The sequence below is a fragment of the Pelodiscus sinensis genome, chromosome 3 (assembly GCF_049634645.1).
Source record: "Pelodiscus sinensis isolate JC-2024 chromosome 3, ASM4963464v1, whole genome shotgun sequence".
Classification (NCBI taxonomy): Eukaryota; Metazoa; Chordata; order Testudines; family Trionychidae; genus Pelodiscus; species Pelodiscus sinensis.
This window is the reverse complement of record NC_134713.1, coordinates 119073355-119095225: the sequence shown is the minus strand read 5'-3', so window position 1 is coordinate 119095225 and position 21871 is coordinate 119073355. Positions and strand designations below refer to the sequence as shown.

At 40.6% G+C, this 21871-nt stretch overlaps 1 protein-coding gene across 2 annotated transcripts in view; it reads right to left on the bottom strand.

Moving 5' to 3' along the window:
- The window catches only part of LOC102455633 (monocarboxylate transporter 10-like), a 45985-nt gene that overhangs the window by 15132 nt on the left and 8982 nt on the right, over window positions 1-21871 (bottom strand). For both annotated transcript variants that reach the window (XM_075924633.1, XM_075924632.1), the window contains exons 2-6: window positions 19388-19650; window positions 16328-16543; window positions 12476-12685; window positions 9977-10128; window positions 7450-7612 (exon numbers count right to left, since the gene is read on the bottom strand). In XM_075924633.1, coding sequence (XP_075780748.1) covers window positions 7450-7612; window positions 9977-10128; window positions 12476-12685; window positions 16328-16543; window positions 19388-19634 — 988 coding nt within the window. In that variant the 5' untranslated portion in view covers window positions 19635-19650. The remainder of the gene's footprint in view (window positions 1-7449; window positions 7613-9976; window positions 10129-12475; window positions 12686-16327; window positions 16544-19387; window positions 19651-21871) is intronic.

The window sequence follows — 21871 nt, the reverse complement described above, 5'->3', positions numbered from 1 at the left end:
AAGTTCCTAACTGTCAGGGTGGTCAAACACTGGAATAAATTGCCCAGGGAGGTTGTGGAATCTCCATCTCTGGAGATATTTAAGAGTAGGTTACATAAATGTCTATCAGGGATGGTCTAGACAGTATTTGGTTCTGCCATGAGGGCAGGGGACTGGACTCGATGACCTCTCGAGGTCCCTTCCAGTCCTAAGTATTCTATGATTCTATGATTGTGTTTGCTGATGACTGTGCATTGCTGGCTCATTCAGTGAAGGATGCACAGGAGCTTTTTGATCACTTTGTTACTTCTGCTCACCATTTTGACTCACAGTGAGCCTCAAGAAGACAGAAGTTATGTCTCAGCCTGTCTGGAAAGAGCCCAGCACTCCAGTGATCACTGTTGTTTGTACAGTCCTTAAGGTTGTTGACAAGTTCGGCTACCTGGGAAGTGTACTGTCCTCTAGCATAAATGTGGATCATGATGTATCTGCTGAACTAGCCAAAGCCAGCACTTCCTTTGGAAAATTGACCAAACGCCTATGGAATGACCATGGTATTAAACTCCATACCAAGATACCAGTTTATCAGGCAGTTGTCCTGAATGTCCTACTGTATGACTTAGAGTCATGGACAATATATTATCACCATATTTTGAAGCTCGATCAGTTCTATATGCGTTGTCTGAGGAAGATTGCCCATGTGAATTGGTGGGACAAAATTCCAAATTCAGAGGTTTTTAAACTGTGTGGTGTCATGGGCATGGAAGCAATGCTTATGAACAAATAGTTTTGCTGGATTGGTCATGTTGAGGACGGATGATACACAGATACCAAAGATAGTCATCTATGGCCAGCTTGCTCATGGAAAGTGCTCTATCAGTGGTCAGTATAAGTGCTATAAAAACATCTTAAAGGCCAATATGAAGTCATGCGGCATATCTCCCAATGATCTGGAAACCTAGTTCAGGACTGATTGTCCTGTTGACAAACCATTGTAAAGGTTCTTAATTGCTTTGAGAGTCAGCATATCCAGGCATTGCAGGAAAAGCGCTGGATCCAAAAAGAATTTATAGTACCTGCGGATGGCGGCTTTTTATGTGACATCTGTAATCAGCTCTGCCAATCAAGGATTGGTTTAGTTGCTCACCAATGACTTCATAGAAGATGAAATCCGTCTATCGATGGCTCAGTCCAAGAAGAAGAAGAAGAAGAAGATGTTTTGCAGAACAGCTATCCAGGATTACTAGTGGTTCCCTATACCTTGTGGTTGACTCTCTGGACAGGTCATTCTTGAGATATGCCCCTTTCAAGGTAACTCAGAGTCCAGGTCACAACACAAGAAAAGCCCAAAGTCTAGTTGCCTCTAAGCCAGAGCCCTTGGCCCCCCAGCTGGTGTGTATCATTCCAGATCTCTTTCAATCTGAAAACTTGCCCTTCTACTCTTAATCTGGGGGGAGAGACAGGGGAACACAGGCCCACCCTCTCCTCTGTGTGTCAGGAATCAGGGTCTGCAGTTGATCCTGGGACCAGCTAGCTGCACTACAGCTAAACGCCCTGATTGACCAAATCATCTAATTGACTGAGACACATCACCTGACCTGCTCTTAAGCCCAGCAGTAACATTAAGACAGCAGCTGCTCAATGCTTACACCCACAGCTGTGATCATTCCAGTGCAAGTCTTGTTCCCAAACCTTGCTTCAGCTCAGCTTCTGCCTTGCTCCTTCCGTGCTCCAGTCCGTTCCAGCCTTGTTCCTCTGCTCGGTTCCTGACTCCTGAGCCACCACTTCTGGTCTTTGACTCCAATTCTGACCACTGGGACTGACCAATTACACTCCTGCCTCTGACACAAGTTTCTAGCCTAGAGACCCTGCTTACATGGCTAAGGATTGTTCCTTCTATTCCCCCATCATCTTGGCTGTTTCTGCTTTCTCCTACCTGTTTCCCCCAAATCTATGAATGCTGCAATTCCTGCCATGAAATTGTGGCTCCTTGCTGCTTTTTTTCCAGCTGGCTACTGAGTTGCTTCTGCAAAGCTGCTGCCCAACCTCTTCAGCAGTAACTGGGCTGTATTCAAAACTGTTCTTCTGGTCATCCCAGTAGTCCTTATGGGTATGTCTACACTACCACTCTAGTTCGAACTAGGGTGGTAATGTAGGCATACCGCACTTGCAGATGAAGCCCGGGATTTGAATTTCCCGGGCTTCATTTGCATAAGCCGGCCGGCGCCATTTTTAAATGCCGGCTTGTTCGAACCCCGTGCCGCGCGGCTACACGCGGCACGGGCTAGATAGTTCGAACTAGCAAGCCATTCCGAACTATCTGTACGCCTCGTGTACAGATAGTTCGGAATGGCTTGCTAGTTCGAACTATCTAGCCCGTGCCGCGTGTAGCCGCGCGGCACGGGGTTCGAACAAGCCGGCATTTAAAAATGGCGCCGGCCGGCTTATGCAAATGAAGCCCGGGAAATTCAAATCCCGGGCTTCATTTGCAAGTGCGGTATGCCTACATTACCACCCTAGTTCGAACTAGGGTGGTAGTGTAGACATACCCTATGAGACTGGAGTTGTGATTCAGGCAGTCCTTTGGTTACCTTACTCAAGGTAGGAGTTCTAGATGGTGCTAGGTCCTGCCATGATGACTTGGTGACCTCTCGAGGTCCCTTCCAGTTCTAGGATTCTATGGTTCTCCAGGTCTCCTCCAGGAACTGAACTTGTGACTTGGACCACCTATAGGTCCTTAGTTTGCTGCTCTTTCAACTGGTTCCATTTCCCCAGTTAGTCCCCAGGTTCAGCAGACTCAGCAGGATAGCCTCTTCTTTTGTATATCTCCCTGCTAGTAGCTAGTGGGGAAAAATATGTCCATCTCCCAGTGGGCTAGTGCTCTTGTGTTTTTTAGACTACGAGAAAAATATCTGTTATCAAAACTCTTTCCTCTTTAGCACAGGGGCATAGGCATATTCTTCTCAACTGGGCTTCTTCTTTTCAAGGCTTTTCCTCCATGGCTGGCATGCCTCACAAGAGCAGCAAGCCTGAGGCCACAGCTACTCTTTAACTTCTCCTTTCTGATGTACCCTTTCTGAGTGTACTTCAGAAATAGTCTGCCTTACTCGAGAGATTAATCATGTGATGAAGTAGAATTTAAACAGACTTAACTGATCTAAGAAAAAGGTGGGCTTTACAATTAAACATAATATTTTAGTGATCTTTAAAGAACAGATACAAATATTACACAGTGCTAGGAAAAATTAATGTTTTTGCACATTCATAATTCATATTAAAGATCTGACATTCTACTCTTTTTTTTGCAACTTTAATATCAAATTATGTATAAAAATATTGGGAGTACTGTGATTGCTGATCATCCTTCATTTACTATGACTTTCTGAACTGGCCAAATTAAGCAAATGCCTTTCTGAGGAAGATTTCATTCTAGTAATGTTTTTCTACATAAAGAAGCTGATAAAAGTGTGCTTGAGAGACTTGAGTTTGGAAACTGTGTAAAAGACTGTTATAATGAAGATATTTTAACTCGGCCACTTTGGCCTGACTTTTCATATGGCCAGATAACTGGTACTGAAAAAGCATGGAGAACTTACAGATTCAAAACTGGATGAGAATATTAGACTTCTTCAGATACAGGATTATATTTCCACAAAGATAGCATAAATGATCTCCACTAGAGGGCAAATGTGCACTACTCTGAGTGAGCAAAATAAAATGTATGAAAAAAAGGAAACCAAAGTAACTATTTTAAAAAAAGATACCTCTCAATTAAGAAACTTAAGATCACAAGAACTGAGTGGATCAAAAGCAAATATCATCATCTTATCTGGGACATATTAATGTCTCATGACAGTTGAAGCTTTTAAATGTGAAGTTTCAAGCCAGATAAAAAGGGACTGCAGACACACTGTCTTATCTAAAACTGACTGAGAGTGAGGTAATATCTTCTATTGGACCAAGTTTCTGTTGATAAGAGAAACAAGGTTTCGAGTTACATAGAACTTGTCTCTCCCACCCACAGAAGTTGTTCAATAAAATATACTACCTCACCCACTTTGGCTCTCTCATAATCTGGGACAAGCACTACATAAAATTGACTTGGGCACTCAGAAGCTTAAGTCTCATTGAAAATTTATAGGGTATAGACCCCTAAATCACTTACTTGAATTACTTTTAAACTTTTTACCCTGAATTCCTGTAGGGCACATCTATACAGCAGGGATGAAGTTGAAATAAGGTATGTCAATTGAATAGCTGAAGTTGAAATAGTTTATTTCGGCTTTTGGTGCTGTCAACACAGCAGGAAGTCCGAGGCAGAGCACTTTTCCTCCAACTTCCCTTACTCCCCGAAAATGAGGGTTACAGGAGTCGGAGTAAGGAGTCCTCCAGCTCATTATGTCGAAATAACTGCTTGTAATGTAAATGCGGACTATGTTATTTCGGAATAACCTCAGTTATTCCAAAATAACACTGCTGTGTAGATGTACCCTTAGTGTGTAATCCCTCTGCATAGATTTCCCATTCAGACTGGATGTACCTGTGTCACTATGATTTGGACAGGAGGTATCTAGGAATTCATCTTGTGCCTGGATTCAATGTCATGATGTCAGAGAGATTCTGAAGTTGTCTGGTATCAGAAGCATCGTGAGAGTCCTTGGGATGCTTGCTTTCACTAAAGTTACTGAAGTTGTCTCTTATGAACATATGTCATGGCTATTACTGAATGTGTTTGCATCATCAGATTCAGTTTGCAGTATTGTCCCAGCTGTTACTTGTTGGATCTTGCTTAGTATTCTGCCCATCTGATGATGTCCTGGATCCTGTCTGGGAAGGAATTATTGAGCGAGAGATCTGAGAGAGATCTAAGGTGGCTACTCCGCATGCGCACCTGACCATCCTCAGTTCCTTCTCTGACCCAGATGCAGGTAAGCAGAGAGAGAGGAGAGAGAGGGTGGGTGGTGGAGCACCCATGGGGACAACCATCTTGAAGAACTCCAGTTACTGCAGAGGTAATTTTCCCTTCTTCGAGGAGTATCCCCGTGGGTGTTCCACCTTAGGTGATTATGAAGCCATAGACAGTTCCCAATTCTCCTATTCATCTTACAGAAGTAATTGTGATGAGGAAGGCAACCTTCATTGCCAGGTGTAATAAAGAACACGTGGCTAGTGGTTCGAACGGCCTGCCCATGAGCATTCTTAGTACGAAGTTTAGCTCCCATGCTGGTGTTGGGTCTTTAAGTGGTGGAAACATGTTTTGTAGACCTGATAGGAAACTTTTTGACCATTGGGTGAGTAAAAACCAAGTGTGATTGAAGTAGGAGGTGGAGTGCCAAGACAGTGGCGAGATGTACTCTTATAGAGCTCAGGGAGAGGCATGCATTGTGCAGGTCTAGCAGATACTGTAGTATCTGTGTTATTTGCATATGGGCTGGCTCATAGTTATGGATTGAGCACCAAGTTGTGAAACGCTTCCATTTCTGTGTGTATGTTTTCCTTGTTGTAGGTCTCCTGGAATTTTTGAGGATGTGTTGCGTTGGTTCCGGGAGAGTCTGCTCCATGGTGTCTAGCCAGCTAACATCCACACTTAGAGATGCAGTGTGTGTATGTTGGGATGGTGAAACTGACCATTGTGTTGTGTGAGCAGAGCTCGAACTTGTGGGAAGCGATGCGGTGGTCAGATGATCATCTGCAAGACATATGGTGCCACATTTGTCTGGGCCAGTTGGGAGCTATGAGGGGAAGCTGGGATTTCCAAGGGGTTTTGCTTGTGAGGCTTTTTGCTGGCCAGATTGGCAGCTGAAGTACTCTGTGTGACTGGTTTGTGGCCTATATTGGAAAGGACTCCAGCCGTGGATTGTAAATAGCCCACGTTTTGAGCAATTTGTCCTGAGCAGACATCCTCAGTGGTGCCCAGACCCGGCCCAGTCCATCACAGACCCATAGAAACCTTAAGGAACTCCTTCCTAAAAACTGCTTACTTGGTTATTGTGAAGAGGTCAGGATTTGGCCCTTAATTTGCCTTTTCCTTTAAAAAACGGCTGTGATGTCATAGATGATCATCTGCAAGACGTATGGTGCCACATTTGTCTGGGCCAGTTGGGAGCTATGAGGGGAAGCTGGGATTTCCAAGGGGTTTTGCTTGTGAGGCTTTTTGCTGGCCAGATTGGCAGCTGAAGTACTTTGTGTGACTGGTTTGTGGCCTATATTGGAAAGGACTCCAGCCGTGGATTGTAAATGGCCCACGTTTTGAGCAATTTGTCCTGAGCAGACATCCTCAGTGGTGCCCAGACCCGGCCCAGTCCTTCACAGACCCATAGAAACCTTAAGGAACTCCTTCCTAAAAACTGCTTACTTGGTTATTGTGAAGAGGTCAGGATTTGGCCCTTAATTTGCCTTTTCCTTTAAAAAACGGCTGTGATGTCATAGAATGCAGGTTCTGTTATATGTATACAAGTTCTGTTATATATGTGTGTTATATGCTGTGTGTGCATTTTTATATATATGTATACGCGCATGTAAAGCCGTAATGAAGATAACTACATTAAAGCAATACTTGATAAAACATTTTAATATCAAAATATGTATTTTTCATAACATCTGATTATATTAAAAATAAAATGTTAATTCTCTATATTTCCAAGCAACTACTATCTGTTTGTGTTATCAAAGTCTACTTCAACAGAAGAACACAACCTGTTATATTCTGCAAATAATACGGTCTTTCACCAATGTTGTGAAGTAATACCTGACCTCAGAAGTCTTTTACCTATTTTCCCAGTTTCTTCCAACTCAGTTGCCCATTTATAGCATACACTGACTGTCACTGGCTGACAAAAGCAGAAGTGAAATAGTTCAAGTATTCTCGTATAATGTAAATCAACTTGGAACTATATCTACTTATTTGTTCTCTTTTTGGAATAACAATATATTGCTGAACCAAACAAAATGTTAATTGAAAACATATTTAGACCAGGGTCCTGGTAATATTACCCATGCTAAGTAGTAATTTACTAAATACACAGTCCCACTGATTTCAGTGAGATTATTTGCCAAATAAGGTAACAACTCAATGTGAAAAAGTGCAGCAAAATCAAACTCCAAAACATTTAATTTTGTAGACACCAATTATTGCAAAATACATGTAATAAAAACATTTAAAGGACACAAACACACACATAGAAAGATGACACTATATTTGAAAAGTCAATATATTTTGCAAAGCTACCATCCTGTTAGCTACTAAGTAGGAACATAGTATTATGTAGCATACGGGCTTGATTCTCCATTCCATTATATCAGATTTATTTCATTTCAGGAGTTGTATTAATTTAAAACTGATGCAACAAACAAGAGAGTCAGATCATGCATGTCTAAAAACAGTGGAAAAGTAAATGGTAGAGATATTCAAAAACTCCAAGACAATTTTAAAGACATTACTTATTTTTATTTGGAAATAGTAAGACTTACCAACAGACAGTACAGATGCCTGGTTAATATAAAGGCGGTTGATATTTTCTAAATCACATATCTTCCCAAATAGAAGACAACTAAGCAGGCTGCTTATTCCAATTCCTACCATAATATATGATGCATCATCCAAAGAAATGCCCAAGTCACCTGCAAGTGTCATCTGTAAACAGATTATCAGAACAGAAATGTATCTATATCACAAAAGATACAGTGCACATTTGTTAAATTGAACAAGTACAGAGTTTGACTTTTATTGCAAACAATTTGAAATACAGACAGTCCCCGAGTTACGCGGATCCGACTTACGTCGGATCCGGAGTTACGAACAGGGCCGTCTCCCTGGTCTCCAGCAGACCAGGGAGAGGAAGCAAAGCGGTGGAGCACGCGGGCAGCGGACAGCCCAGACGCGTCTGGGCTGTCCACTGCCCGCGTGCTCCTTGGCTTTGCTCTGCTTTGCTCCCCGTCCCCCTGGTCTGCAGACCAGGGGGACGGGGAGCAAAGCGGTGGAACACGCGGGCAGCGGACAGCCCAGACGCGTCTGCAGGCCAGGGAGAAGGGGAGCAAAGCAGAGCAAAGCCGCGGAGCACGCGGGCAGTGGACAGCCCAGACGCATCTGGGCTGTCCGCTGCTCGCGTGTTCCACCGCTTTGCTCCCCATCCCCCTGGTCTGCAGACCAGGGAGAGGGAGATCAAAGCAGAGCAAAGCCGTGGAGCCCGAGGGCAGCAGGACAGCCACGGCGTGTCTGGGCTGTCCCGCTACCCCCGAGCTCCGCGGCTTTGCTCCGGACGCCTGTGGTACAGCAGCTGGGGCGCTGCCGGTTGGTCCCGTAGCGCCGCTCTGGGCGCTACTGGACCAACCCAGCAGCACCCCAGCTGCTCTGCCCCAGGCGTCCCCAAGTCAGCCGCTGCTGAAACTGACCAGCGGCTGACTACAGGAAGCCCCTGCCCTGGGCTTCCTGGAATCAGCCGCTGATCAGTTTCAGCAGCAGCTGACTTGGGGATGCCTGGGGTTCTTAAGTTGAATCTGTATGTAAGTCAGAACTGGTGTCCGGATTCAGCCGCTGTTGAAACTGATCAGTTTCAGCAGCGGCTGAATCTGGACGCCAGTTCCGACTTACATACAGATTCAACTTAAGAACAAACCTACAGTCCCTGTCTTGTACGTAACCCGGGGACTGCCTGTAAAAGTCTGCTTAGAAGGAGGATGGCAAAATACTGTATGTTTCATAGTTTTTAAAATATTATTGCCTTTGTTGTTTAAATCCTCTTGGAAGCTTGAAATTTAACTTTGTAAAACCCTTGCTGTTTTATTTTTTATTCTGTGATCACACTGGTAGGTTTAACCATGACATGGTGTTTTTTAATATTAATATTAAACTGACATAATATTTTACATTTATCTAGTGCCTTTGTGTGCATATATCATTCTTATATGTGAAGTTAGAAATATGAAGCATAAACCATTTATATAGAGAGATGTGCTGGTGAAGGCCATTAGTAGTAAATAATAAATAAATAAAAATAATAATAGTATTTTCATCTGAGGTGGAGATAAGGGGCCTTTGTGAAAACTCCTTAAAAGCAAAATTCCAGCCAAGAGGAATCAGACTAGAGAAGCAAAAATTGGTGCTGTTCATATGTTGCTCCCTTTTTATTAAATGACAACACCATATTGGTATTTAGATGAAAATGCCTTTAAATAGCAATTTTAGAAGATGTTTGAGTTACAGTGACTAATATGCATCTTTAATACAGATTGAACTTCTCTCAACCAGGACTCACTGGTCTGGCAACATCCATGGTCCAGTAGGAGGGCCAGAGGGCAGGAGCCATGCGGGGGCCAGGAACCAGCCAGGCTGGCTGCAGGGGGCCCAACAACTGTGAGCCCTGCTAAAGGAGTCTGGTTGAGTCAGTGTCAGGGTGGCCAGGGTGCCAGCAGGCTTTGTCTGCTGTGGCAGGCCCATGAGCCCTGATGGTGGGGTAGTGGTCTGCTGCGGTGGGGCCAGGAGCCCCAGCAGCAGGACCGTGGGCTACCACACCAGGGCTGGCAGGGCCAGAAGCCTCTTGACTGAGCAGTAGTTTGCCACAGTGGGGCCAGGCATCCCAGTGACAGGACCGCAGGCTGGCGGGGCTGATACAGCTGCAGCAGGACTAGCAGGACCGAGAGCACTGGTGCAGCAGAGGTGGGAGTTCCACAGGTGAGACTGTGGGATGCTGTGGCAGGGCAGCAGGACTGGTGGCAGGTGAAGAGCTGGCTGGAAGGCCAGCAGAGCTGGACTGGGGGGGGGGGCTTGTGGCAGGGGACAGATATCACCTCCCCTGGTCCAGCAAAGTCCCTTGTTCAGGACCACTCAAGTCCCAAAAGTGCCAGACCAGGGAGGTCCAACTTCTAATTAATATCGAGTCTCTATTCTTTTGCAGACATTTAGTTGTTTTCCTAAACTACAGGTAAACTATTATACAAATGTATTAAAAAATCACAAATATATACGTTCATTGATTAAAATACAAAAATTACATTTTACCATATGCACAAAAGGTATGAAGAATCCGAATTTTGCTAATCCAAGAGCACAAACCCATAACTCAAAGATACTATCCTTCCATAAACTTAGATCAACAATAAAACCTTTCAATGGTGATGTCTGAAAGTTTTCAACAACACTTGGATGTCTTCCTTTAAGAAAAAAAAAACAAATAAAATTATATTGACCAATTTCTTACATATATTATATATGATTTAGGTAATGTAAGTAGAGCTCTCAGTACTAGGTAGTCATGAGCATGACTCAGAAGCTTTTTCATTTTCTCATTACATGCAGAGGAAACGAATGTGTATGTATACAAGCAAGGGACAGCCAACACAAGCTCCAGTACAAGATAAGCCTGATTTTTAAGTGACTGACACACATTATGTCATGTGCTTTTACCCTTGTATATGAGCCAGATAACTTGAAGATAAACAATGGCAATGTTCTTTTGAAGAATGCTGTAGAATCATAGAAATGTAGTACTGGAGGGGACCTCATCTAGTCCCTGAACTGAGGCAAGACTAAGTATTATTTAGACAACCCCAATGATTTGTTCCAGTGATTAACTGGCATTACAGTTGGGAAATTTTCTCTAATAGCGAACCTAAACCTCCCTTGCTGTAATTTAAGCTCATTATATCTTGTCCTATCCTCAGTGCTTAAAGAGAGTAATTTTTCACCATCCTCTTGACAACCTTTTACATACTTGAAGACTATTATCATGTTCCTCCTCAGTCTTCTCAGATTAAACTGATTTTTTTTCAGTCTTCCCTCATATGTCATGTTTTCGAGACCTTTTTACTTGCTTTTCTCTGCACTTCTTCCCGTTTATTCACATCTTTCCCAAAAGAAGGACAAAATACTCCAGTTGAGATCATATGCGTGTTGAGTATCGTAGAGTGGAAGAGTTACTTCCCACATCTGAATTAGCTCCTGCTAATACATCCTAGAATGACTTCACTTTTTTCAACAGTATAATACTCTTGACATATTTAATTTCTGGTACACTATAACTCCCAGCTGCTTTTGTGCAGTACTCCTTCCTAGGCAGTCATTTCCTATTTTGAATTTGTACAGCTGATTATAAACAAACTCTATATGCAAATCCAGCATTTTCCCTTAATCTCTAAATTGGCCAGTAGGGCTGGGTGTAGAAAACTGAAATGTAGTCCTTACATTTTTATTCTGAAAATTAGGAGATGGCTCTGAACCATCTTCATGTGTTCCCCCAGCCTACTAACCCACAGTCCCTCCCAGTTCTAAGTTTCTATTTCCCTACGTAGACTCTTAGGCTGTATCTAAAATACATCCCTTTTCTCGAAAAAGGGATGTAAATTAGACACTTCAAAATTGCAAATGAAGCTGGGATTTAAATTTCCTGCGCTTCATTTACATAATGGCAGCCATGGTTTTTTTCGAAGTACAGGATCTTTCAAAAAAGGGTTTTATTTTCAATCGATCCCTATCTAAAGAGCTGTTTTTCTTTTGAAAAGCCCCGTAAAGATCTAAGGTAAAAAGGTAACGGGATCAAGTTCACAAGTATGCACTAACTACTCTACACCAGTCCATCATCACACAAAACACTTGTAAATTCAGTTTCACTGGTTTACAGCAGCTTTGTATTGCTGGTGTACAATAATTCATCCAGAGCACACCAATATATCTTACTTAGTATATTAGTTGAAACACTAATATGCATTATTTTAACATAAAAGCTAGTATTAACTATAAAGTGCTTTAATACATATTTATTTTTATAAATAATGAAATGTAGCAGAGCATTTCAGACCAAATTAACTTTTCTGAATAAAGGACATATTTTCTTGTTTAAGAACAAATGATAGACCCAATGTGAAAGGCATTTCCACTTAGGTCACAGAAAATCTCCTTTGACCACTTGTGAATTGGAGCACAAGAGCAACAGGTCAAAGTTTGAAAGCCTCTTTTTTAACCACTTCAGTTGTTTGAAGAGACAGTGAAATTCAAATATAATTTAGTAACACCCAACAATCAAGACATTAATAATAAAAGCGAAGTATGTTATGACATTATGGATCCTAGAGAGAAAATACTTGTGTAAAGCAACCAAATTGAAAACATAACTGCTCACATACAGTGCTGACCTCCAAAACATAAAAGCAATCTCATATTCCCTATGCTATCACAATTAAATGAACACATTTTCATAAAAATGTGAAATTCCCAATATATATTGGTTCTGAAAATTGCATTGTTACTACTAAAATCTGGACATTAAAATTATTACTTTTGTGGGAGTCAACCTGAGTTGACAGTGGATGAAAATTGAGCAGGCACCTCAAAATCTGCCCAGTGTTAGTACTTTTTTTCTTTTACAAGATTATTTCCTCTGCTTTATATTTTCCAGAATGACCTTAGTAAGAAAGCATATCATTCGATGAAGAATTTTATAACAGAAACACAAGAATAACAACAAATCTAATTTTCAACAAAATTTTAAAAACAATGACATACGTTTTTCAAGTGGTCTATATGCAAATCCAGCAAATATACACAATGTCAGAATTCCACAATATACACGTAGACTAGTTCTCCAGCCAAATGCCTTGATTAGGTATCGATGCACCTGATTCTGTACCAGAGTTCCTGCTGCCCCTCCAGCCATCACAATTCCAGTTGCAAATGAACGCTTTGTAGTGAAGTAAAGACTCACCATTATCAAGCCTTTAAAAATAAATAAAAATGTTACGAGCTGCAAAATGTAAAAAGGTTTTACATTAAAAAAAATGAAGGCCCTTCCCTATCTCCTTCACTCTCACCAGTGGCAGTAGAAACAAGAATCTCAGAGAAAGCAAGGAGGGATGGGGCACCTTGGGTGAAACAAGGGAGAACCTTACACAAAATGTTTTAATTCAACCAGAAGTTGGGATCAATACAGGAATTATTAGTTGAAGCCTGTGTTAAGCAAGAGATCATACTAACTGATTGTATTGGTCCCTTTGGGGTTAAAATATATGAACAAAAGAAAAGAGGCCCAGGGGCAGTTTGTGGGAAGGGATGCAATGACATCTGATGCCAAGCTCTGTATGTCCAGATGAGCATTTGAACTTTGGATGTGTCTCAGAACCAACACCAAAACTCCAAACATTTGGCAGTTTCCTACCTTTGATTTTGTAGTACAGGCAGTCCCTGGGTTATATGGATCCGACTTACATCAGATCCCTACTTACAAACGGGGTGAGGCAACCCTGCACTAGCTGCTTCCCTCCAGCAGACCAGGGAGACGCGAAGCTAGCGCCCTCCCCAGTAGACCAGGGAGACGCGGAGCGGCTTTTCTCAGCAGACACCTCAGCTTGAGAATAAAGGACTGAGGGAAGTGAGGTGTGGGAGAATAAAACTGAGCTCTGGAGAAATGTTTGGCTAGAGTTTCCCCTACAATATGTACCAGTTCCGACTTACATACAAATTCAACTTAAGAACAAACCTACAGTCCCTATCTTGTACGTAACCCGGGGACTGCCTGTACAATGATTCTGTAATTTTGATAGTGGGTTTATGCATGCTGCTATGTTTTTGCAATGTAATGTCATTATGATGAAATATTAATATATATTGTTACATCATGATTAGATAGATAGATAGATAGATAGATAGATAGATAGATAGATAGATAGATAGATAGATAGATAGATAGATAGATAGATAGATAGATAGATAGAGAAGGAGGGAGAGAGAAGACTATGTGGGATTTAATGGATTTTTTAGTTTAGTCCTCTATGTCTAGCAGAAGAACTGTAATAGTTCTTAGGCTCTGATAATAAAATATTAATATAAAAATTCCTAAAAATTCATCAAAATACACACAAAACACTCTCATACCTGAGGTTTGGCAACCTCATTTTATACAGCGCTTCATCCATTAGAATATGTTTTGCATATTCTAGATGCAACCTAATTAGGTCTAGAACAGAAAATAATATTGAAAATTCAATAAGAAATATATTTGTTTCTTGAATAGATTTCTTTCCATTTTAAAAATACTAATGCTCTTTGTTAAAGTCCATAACATTTGTAATCTTTTTCACTTTAAAACAAAATTAGTGCTTATGCTTAATTAATATTGCAAAGAGAAGTCTTCTATCTGCAGAGCTGGTACAGCAGGAATAATATTTTCATCATACTGACTAATCAATATGCTTTAACCCTGCCTTTGATAGACCATCTCCATAAGTGAGTGGGGTCATTCAGCCTCTAATTCAATTCCTTTATTTGCCTTTTTGCTCAGACGACCAAAAAGCATGCCAATCAGTATCAGTATTTGTTCGTGAAATAGATGCCTAAGACACATATTCACTAGCTGACTAGTAGATGGTTTGAGAATATCTATACGTCACATAAGTGTGAACAAAACTGTAAAATGGTAATGACATTATCAATACCAATATGAATCAAATTTGAAACAGCAAAATAGAAAGGAAAAACTTTATATTTCATTATTAATCCCATAAAGCATCTAGGTACCCAGGCTTTTTAAAAAATCAGCAGCACAGCCTTAGGCACCTGCATGGCCCCATAATATGCCAACATCTTTGTGGCTGGCCTTGAAAAACATTTCCTCAGCTCTCGCCCTCTAGCACCCTTACTCTACTTACGCTACATTGATGACATCTTCATCATACGGACCCATGGGAAAAAGACCATTGAAGAATTTCACAGGGATTTCAACAACTTCCACCCCACCAGCAACCTCAACATGCATCAGTCCACAGGAGAGGTCCACTTCCTTGACACTACAGTACAATTACATGATGTACACATTTCCACAACCTTATACCCGAAACTTCCCAACCACTACACTTACCTTCATGCCTCTAGCTTCCATCCAAGACCTATTTCTTAATCTATTGTTTACAGCCAAGCCCTAAAATACAACCGGATTTGCTCCAATCTCATAGAAAAAGACAAACACCTACAAGATCGATATAGCACATTCTTAAAACTGAAATACCCACCCGGAGAAGTGAAAAAACAGATCAACAGAGCTAGAAGAGTACCCAGACATAAACTACTTCAAGACAGGCCAAGAAAAGAAAACAACAGAATTCCACTTGTCATCACCTACAACCCACAATTTAAACCTAATGAATTATCTAATGAATTATCAACAATCTACAACCTATCCTGGAAAATGACCCCTTACTCTAACAGGCCTTGGGGGAAAAGGCCAATCCTTGCCTACAGACAACCCTCTAACCTAAAACAAATTCTTTCCAGTAACCACCCAGGACGCCTCTATCATAATCATCTAGGAACCTCCCCCCTCCCACCCCGCTGCAATTAACCCCAGTGCCAATTCTATCGACATATCTACACAAGCGATTTCATCACTGGACCCACTACACCAGCCACTACATCAGGGGCTCATTTAACTGCACATTCACTAATGTGATCTATGCCATCAAATGCCAGAAATACCCCTTTGCCATGTATACTGGCCAAACTGGACAGTCTCTACAGGAAAGAATTAATGGACACAAATCAGATATCTGTAAAGGTAACTGGTAACACAGAAACTGGATGGAAAACACTTTAACCTGCCCAGACACTCATTAATGTATCTCAAAAAGTCACCGTGTTTTTTCAGGCCAATTCCACAAGCCAAATACACAGGGAAGCAGTGTAACATAATTTCATTTACAAGTTTGGGACCCATCACAAAGGTACGAATCAAGACATCACCTGGCTAGCACACTACCTTCCACATCCTATTGACTTAACCAACCAAACAATTGGTACTTAAGAACAATTTGCACCTTCTCTATCAGCTTCTTGTAATATGAACACTCTAATTCACTATTTTCCCCTTCCCCTGCCGCCTATCTATTTTGGAACTGGACTTTTAATACTCCATTCATCTGAAGAAGTGGGTTGTACCCATGAAAGCTCATAATACCATCTACATATTTTGTTAGTCTTTAAGGTGCTACTAGTCTATTTGTTGTTTTTTAAGTTTTTCCAATTACAGACTAACTTGGCTACTCCTCTGAAGCTTTAAAAAACCTTTATTTTAATTTCTCTAGCAAATATTAAAAATCATTAGTATTTTACTATGGAAAAAAGGAAGCTCTTAAGAATTGTAATGCCCATTACAAGTGAAAGATGCCTGCATCCGATTTATATTTTTGAATGAAGAAAATGTTTTCTCATTAGGTCTTGGTTCTTTACATTCCACTTTTTATTTAAGCAATAGAAAATGGAGCGCAAAAAACCCCACCAACAGTAATTAATTTTATAAAATTACTTTGTAACTTGCTGCATTTTTCCCTTAGATTCTGGTCTACTACTAAATAAATAAACTCAAGTTACCTGGAGTAGATGCAAAACTTGATCCAACACCTACTAGAATTCCATGGGTTAAAAATAGAACACGTATATCACCAGCAAAAGATGAACAAATTACACCTAACATGACAACGAGAGCTCCTAATACTGCTACTTTGATGGCTCCATATTTTTGCAAAAGTTTTCCAGAAACGGGACCAAAAATCATAATGAAACCATAACTGACTGATCCAATCCAGGCTGAAAAAGAAGAATACACTTTTGCAATTAAATGCATTAAATAAATTATAACAATTATACTGGACATTCCAGCTCTGTTAATCGGCATAATCAATGGATATATGGTGACATTTACACCAGCTGAGGACATACATACTTACGACTTCCCAGATACACTTGTACTTCTATCATAAAATACTGAACATTGTGGGAGGCACTAAGAGACCTCTACTTCTGCTGTAGCCTCAGCACTTCACAAGGTTCTGTTTAAAAGTTCTAATTATTATAGCTGTGCATATTATTAAAATTTAAAAGTAATTTCAGAAATAATAGTGGAAGTAGATCAAGGTGACTTAAATCATAACTTTTAAAATCTTTCTCAAAGAGAAAATGTATTAAATTATACTGTGTTAATCTAACTTTACCAATGTAGCAAAGTAAAAATTCAGTATTCACTTTGTACTTCTAGAAAAAAACCTGAGACATAACACCAGAGGCATGAAACTCATTCAATGGAGAGAAACAAATTCTACATGCAATTGTTGGCAGCGGGGACCAAACTACAAATTAGGACTACATACTAACCTCAAACCCACCACTGAGAAAAATATGTTCCCTTTTCAGTCACCACTACCTCTGCTTTTTCGTTTTCTTTCTTCCCTATTTTCCTTTCTTCTCCTCTCCTCCTGTGCATTTTTTGTGTTCTTCCCTCTGCATTTCCTTACTTGCAACAGCAACTCTCAATTCTCATTTGGTCTTTTGTATACCTCTTTTGGGCTTAGTGACCCAAGGTGAGAAGTCATAAATTATCAACTGCTTAGCATTTAGGTAAATGTAATAATTTCTCCAGTATTTATAACATAGTATATTTATAACAAAATGTGTATTTATTTCTCTAATAAGATCAACATTCAATACATTATATACTTCTAAATATTTAAATTTTAAATTTGAAAGTTAACAAAACATTGTAACGAAGTTATATCATTCATTTTTACACATTATTCCCACAAGTTCACTATTGGTGGGCCTATATAGGACGCTATTGGATTGGCCCCTCTATAGGTGTTTGACCCTGCCCAGGGAAGTTAGTAAGAGCTTCACCACAGACTTCCAGTGGGAGGATCACATTCTACATATTTTTTTCTAGGGGTATGTCTAGATTACATGCCTCTGCTAACAGAGGCATGTAAAATAGGCTACCCGACATAGTCAATGAAGCGGGGATTTAAATATCCCCAGCTTAATTAAAATAAAAATGGCCACCGTGCTGTGCCAGCTCAGCTGATCGTCAGCACAGCATGCGAGTTAAGACGCGGATCGGTCGACAGGGGAAGCCTTTGTCGACCGCTCCTGTAAACCTCGTTTCATGAGGCATAAGGGAGCAGTCAACAAAGGCTTCCCTTGTTGACTGATCCGCGTCTTGACTCGCACGCTGTGCCAACAATCAGCTGAGCTGGCACAGCTCGGTGGCCATTTTTATTTTAATGAAGCCAGGGATATTTAAATCCCTGCTTCACTGACTATGTCGGGTAGCCTATTTTACATGCCTCTGTTGGCAGAGACATGTAATCTAGACATACCCTAGGAGTCTGATGAGATGGGGAGCAGGTATCTCCTGTACTAGGAGTATTATTGTATCTTGCCTCTGCATATGAGACATCATCAGGGATGAAGGGGATGGCCGTTCTTGTGTCTTATTCCTTTCTTGTGCACCTGCCTAGATGTACAATCAAGCCCCAGAGAGTAACAGATCCTTGATCAGTAAACATTATGAGTTTGTAACAGCCAGACAAACTTACAAATCTAACTGATTTTAATGAGATAGGAAAATAAGTGAACAAATAGAAAAGATAATATGGTATACTTTGATTTTAGGGTTTTATGAAAGCCTAATAAAAAGTGTAATTCATACTGGCTCAACTATGAGTACACACAACGACTGAATCTCTCTCCAAGTTCCAGCCCACTTTTGCTATCTGAGCAGCTCAAAGGAGCCAGAACCTAATCACGGCTGCCCTGCACAGATTTCTTCCAAGACATTCTCCTAATTTGCACTGGGGTCATAGAAACTGATGCTTGAGAATAAGGATCTGCGAGAAGATCCTTAACGGTCACCCAATCCTGTAGTAGGATGATTTAAGCCTAGGACAGAATCTGGTCCATAGAGTGGTAATTCCCAGAAGCACTATAAATTGATCAAAAGGTAATATGCACTGTTTCCATTTGGGGGAGTGGGTCTCTAGTTGGGTGCTGCCACGGTTAGCATTAGAGCCAGGCTTTATTGATATCTTCATTAATGATATAGAAATGAGCATTAAAAACACCTTAATGAAATCTGTAAATGATCTTCTCCACAGTAATCTTTAGTAAAAGGCAAAACATTTATAGATAAATACTACATTAGGAGGCATTCCAAATATCAGTGTGGACAGAGAAATGATACAATGGGGGACCAAAAGTGGTTACCAAAGATTAATAGAAAATAGCAAAATATAATACATCTTGGAAAATGTAAAATATTTGGGAAAAATAATTTGAAACATATATATTCAATGAGAAGCAGAAATTCCATAGAAGACCTAATGTGGTCCTCAATGAAAAAAAATCTTCATATATCACTGTATTTAACTTTATAGTCATTCTTGTTTTAAGAATAGGGAATGTATTAAACACCGCAAATATCATGACAAATTCAACCACCACAACTGACAAAAATTGATTTTTAAAAGGTGACCACTTTAATGGTAACAGCACTCAGTAAGTTAGATGAGTTTTCAACATGATATAGTATAAATGTTTAATTTTGAGCTACCTACACAGAACCACCAAGATATGATTTTATATTATTTACTGATAACGTACCTGTCCGTGACCTACTTGACTGGAAAGTCTCCAGTAAGGAAATCATGTACACACCAAAAGCATTGTGGAATCCACTGACAAGCAAAGCATGAGTACATGCAGCCAACACCACAACCCAGCCCCAGCCCCCATCTGGGGGAGGATAGAAAAACGATGATTCTTTCTGGAGATTACCACGCTTGTTATCTTTCTCCAATCTATGCATGGCATGATGCAGCACAGAACGTATCCTGTCCTTTTTAATCATGACAGGAAATTAAGACCTGTATAAAAATACATTATGTTAGTCTTAAAAAATAATTTGATTAAAATGCACAACACAAAAGAAAATTAAATATATTGATATCATTGCATATCTCCTCCAAAACCAAAATGTCAGTTACTTGTCTTCTAGTGATGACATCATGAGAAACAGAAAAAAAATCTAGCATGTCTAAAAATCAGTTTAATCTACTCTGGAATTACACACACTAAAATTTCTCAGTCATAATAATGTAATCATTTTATGACATCACCACTATCAGGCAAAGTCAAGGTTTTTTGGGTGCTCTCACTGTGCAAAGTAGGTTTAACTTTAACTCTGGATTTCCTAGGTTTATATCATTATAAATAGTGCAACTTCTACAGCACCTTTTCCTGAACTACTGCTCTCATTGAGGTAGTGTAAGGCAAAGCTGTGCTACTACTGCATCACTCAAAAGGAAACAAATGGCAGAGTCTTTAGACTGAGACTGATTCCCAAAGGGACTGGGGCATTGTCCAATGGAATTTATAGCCCAAAATGAGGCACCTGGACTCTTGATATAATACCTGGGGAGAGTTAGGTGCCTGAGTTAGCCAGGAAGAAATGTTGGGCCTAAATCTCACCCTCAAAGTTACATACGTGCTTAACTTTAGGTTTAGATAGGTACTTCCCACTTCTTGGGATTCACAGCCATGAGCCCTTCCAGATGTTAGGAACCTAACCCAGCTCAATTCTTTCCCACAAAAAAATGAAATCACCACCAAATTCCAGCCAATTGGTTAAGGCAGAGATTCTCAAACTTTGTGATACTGAGACCCCCCTCTAAGTTGCTCACAACCCCCCGGGGAGTTGGGACCCACAGTTTGAGAAACATGGGGTTAAGGCACTCCCCTAGGATATAGGGATTTGTTTTCAAATCCCCATTATGCCTGATCTGAAGCAGAGACTTGAGCTACTGGGCTGTGGAAAGACAGTCTCACTCTCTCTGGGAATGAATGCTTAAATTTTTTTAACAAAGTGGTACTGTTTCAACAGGAGAGATTGAAAGAGACTCACTCAGGAGTACCCTATAGCATGCTGATTAAAGCACTAATTTGGAAGTGGGCAACTACAGTTCAAGTCACTGCTCCAAATCAAGCAAAGCCTTTCACATACCAGGTGAGTTTGAGCTACTGCAACACACATTCATCAGCCATTCCCAAATATTCCAGAGCTGCTTGCTCCTAGCTGTCTCTTGTGCAGGTTAGGCATGCTCAGAACATCCCTACTGATAGGCAGATCTTAGGTGTGAGCTATGTGCTAAGCAGCATCAGGAATTAGACAGTTTTGCACATTCCTACCAGCAGAAATTTAGGGAAACCTCAGGAATTTAGCTGCCTGCATAGTTAGGTGGTAGCAGAGTAGGGATTCTGAGGATCTCAATAACACTTAAATGTAGGATTTAAGCAAGTACAGTGGGAGTTAAGCACCTAATTCTGTTTGTCGATTTAGTTTTAGATGCCTTTTTCATAGCCCTTCTGACTAAACTGAATTTTACAAGGAATACAAAGGAGGCAAAAAGAACCATATTTAAAGAATCCTATCTTGAAAAGTAACTGCAAAAACTATGCTCTCGTCTGGCCTAATCCTGAACCACTGAAATCAATGGACACAGATTCAGGTTGTTACTTAAGAAGAGCTGACCCTTGTGCATATTCAGTTATACTTATGTCCGTGGTTGGAAAAAAAAATTATTTGCCAATTTGAGCCCTACCAGTCCAACACAGTTCTAAGAGACTGATATTGATTCTTCTCAGGTTCATGTATCAGCAACAAAACTGCTAAATTCGTTCAACTTTAGGGTTTCTTCCATTTTTGAAGGCCTCAGTCCAGTGCCTTCAAATTATGTACTCAGTTACACTTGCACAACCAGGCTGTACAAATAAATAAGGGCAGCATTTAGCCTGCCAGAATTTATTTTAATTGTGATTATTAGGGGCCCACCAAATTCATGGTCGTGAAAAACACATCCTGGACTATGAAATCTGATCTCCCCCTTGAAATTTGGTCTTTTACCCTATACTATACAGATTTCATGGGGAAGACCAGCATTTTTCAATCTGGGGGGGCCCCAACCCAAAAGAGGGTTAGAAAGGTCACAAGTTTATTGTAGAAGGGTCACAGTATTGCCACCCTTACTTCCATGCTGCTACTTTCACAACTGAATGGCCAGAGACCAGTGGCTGTGGCAGAGGGTCTAG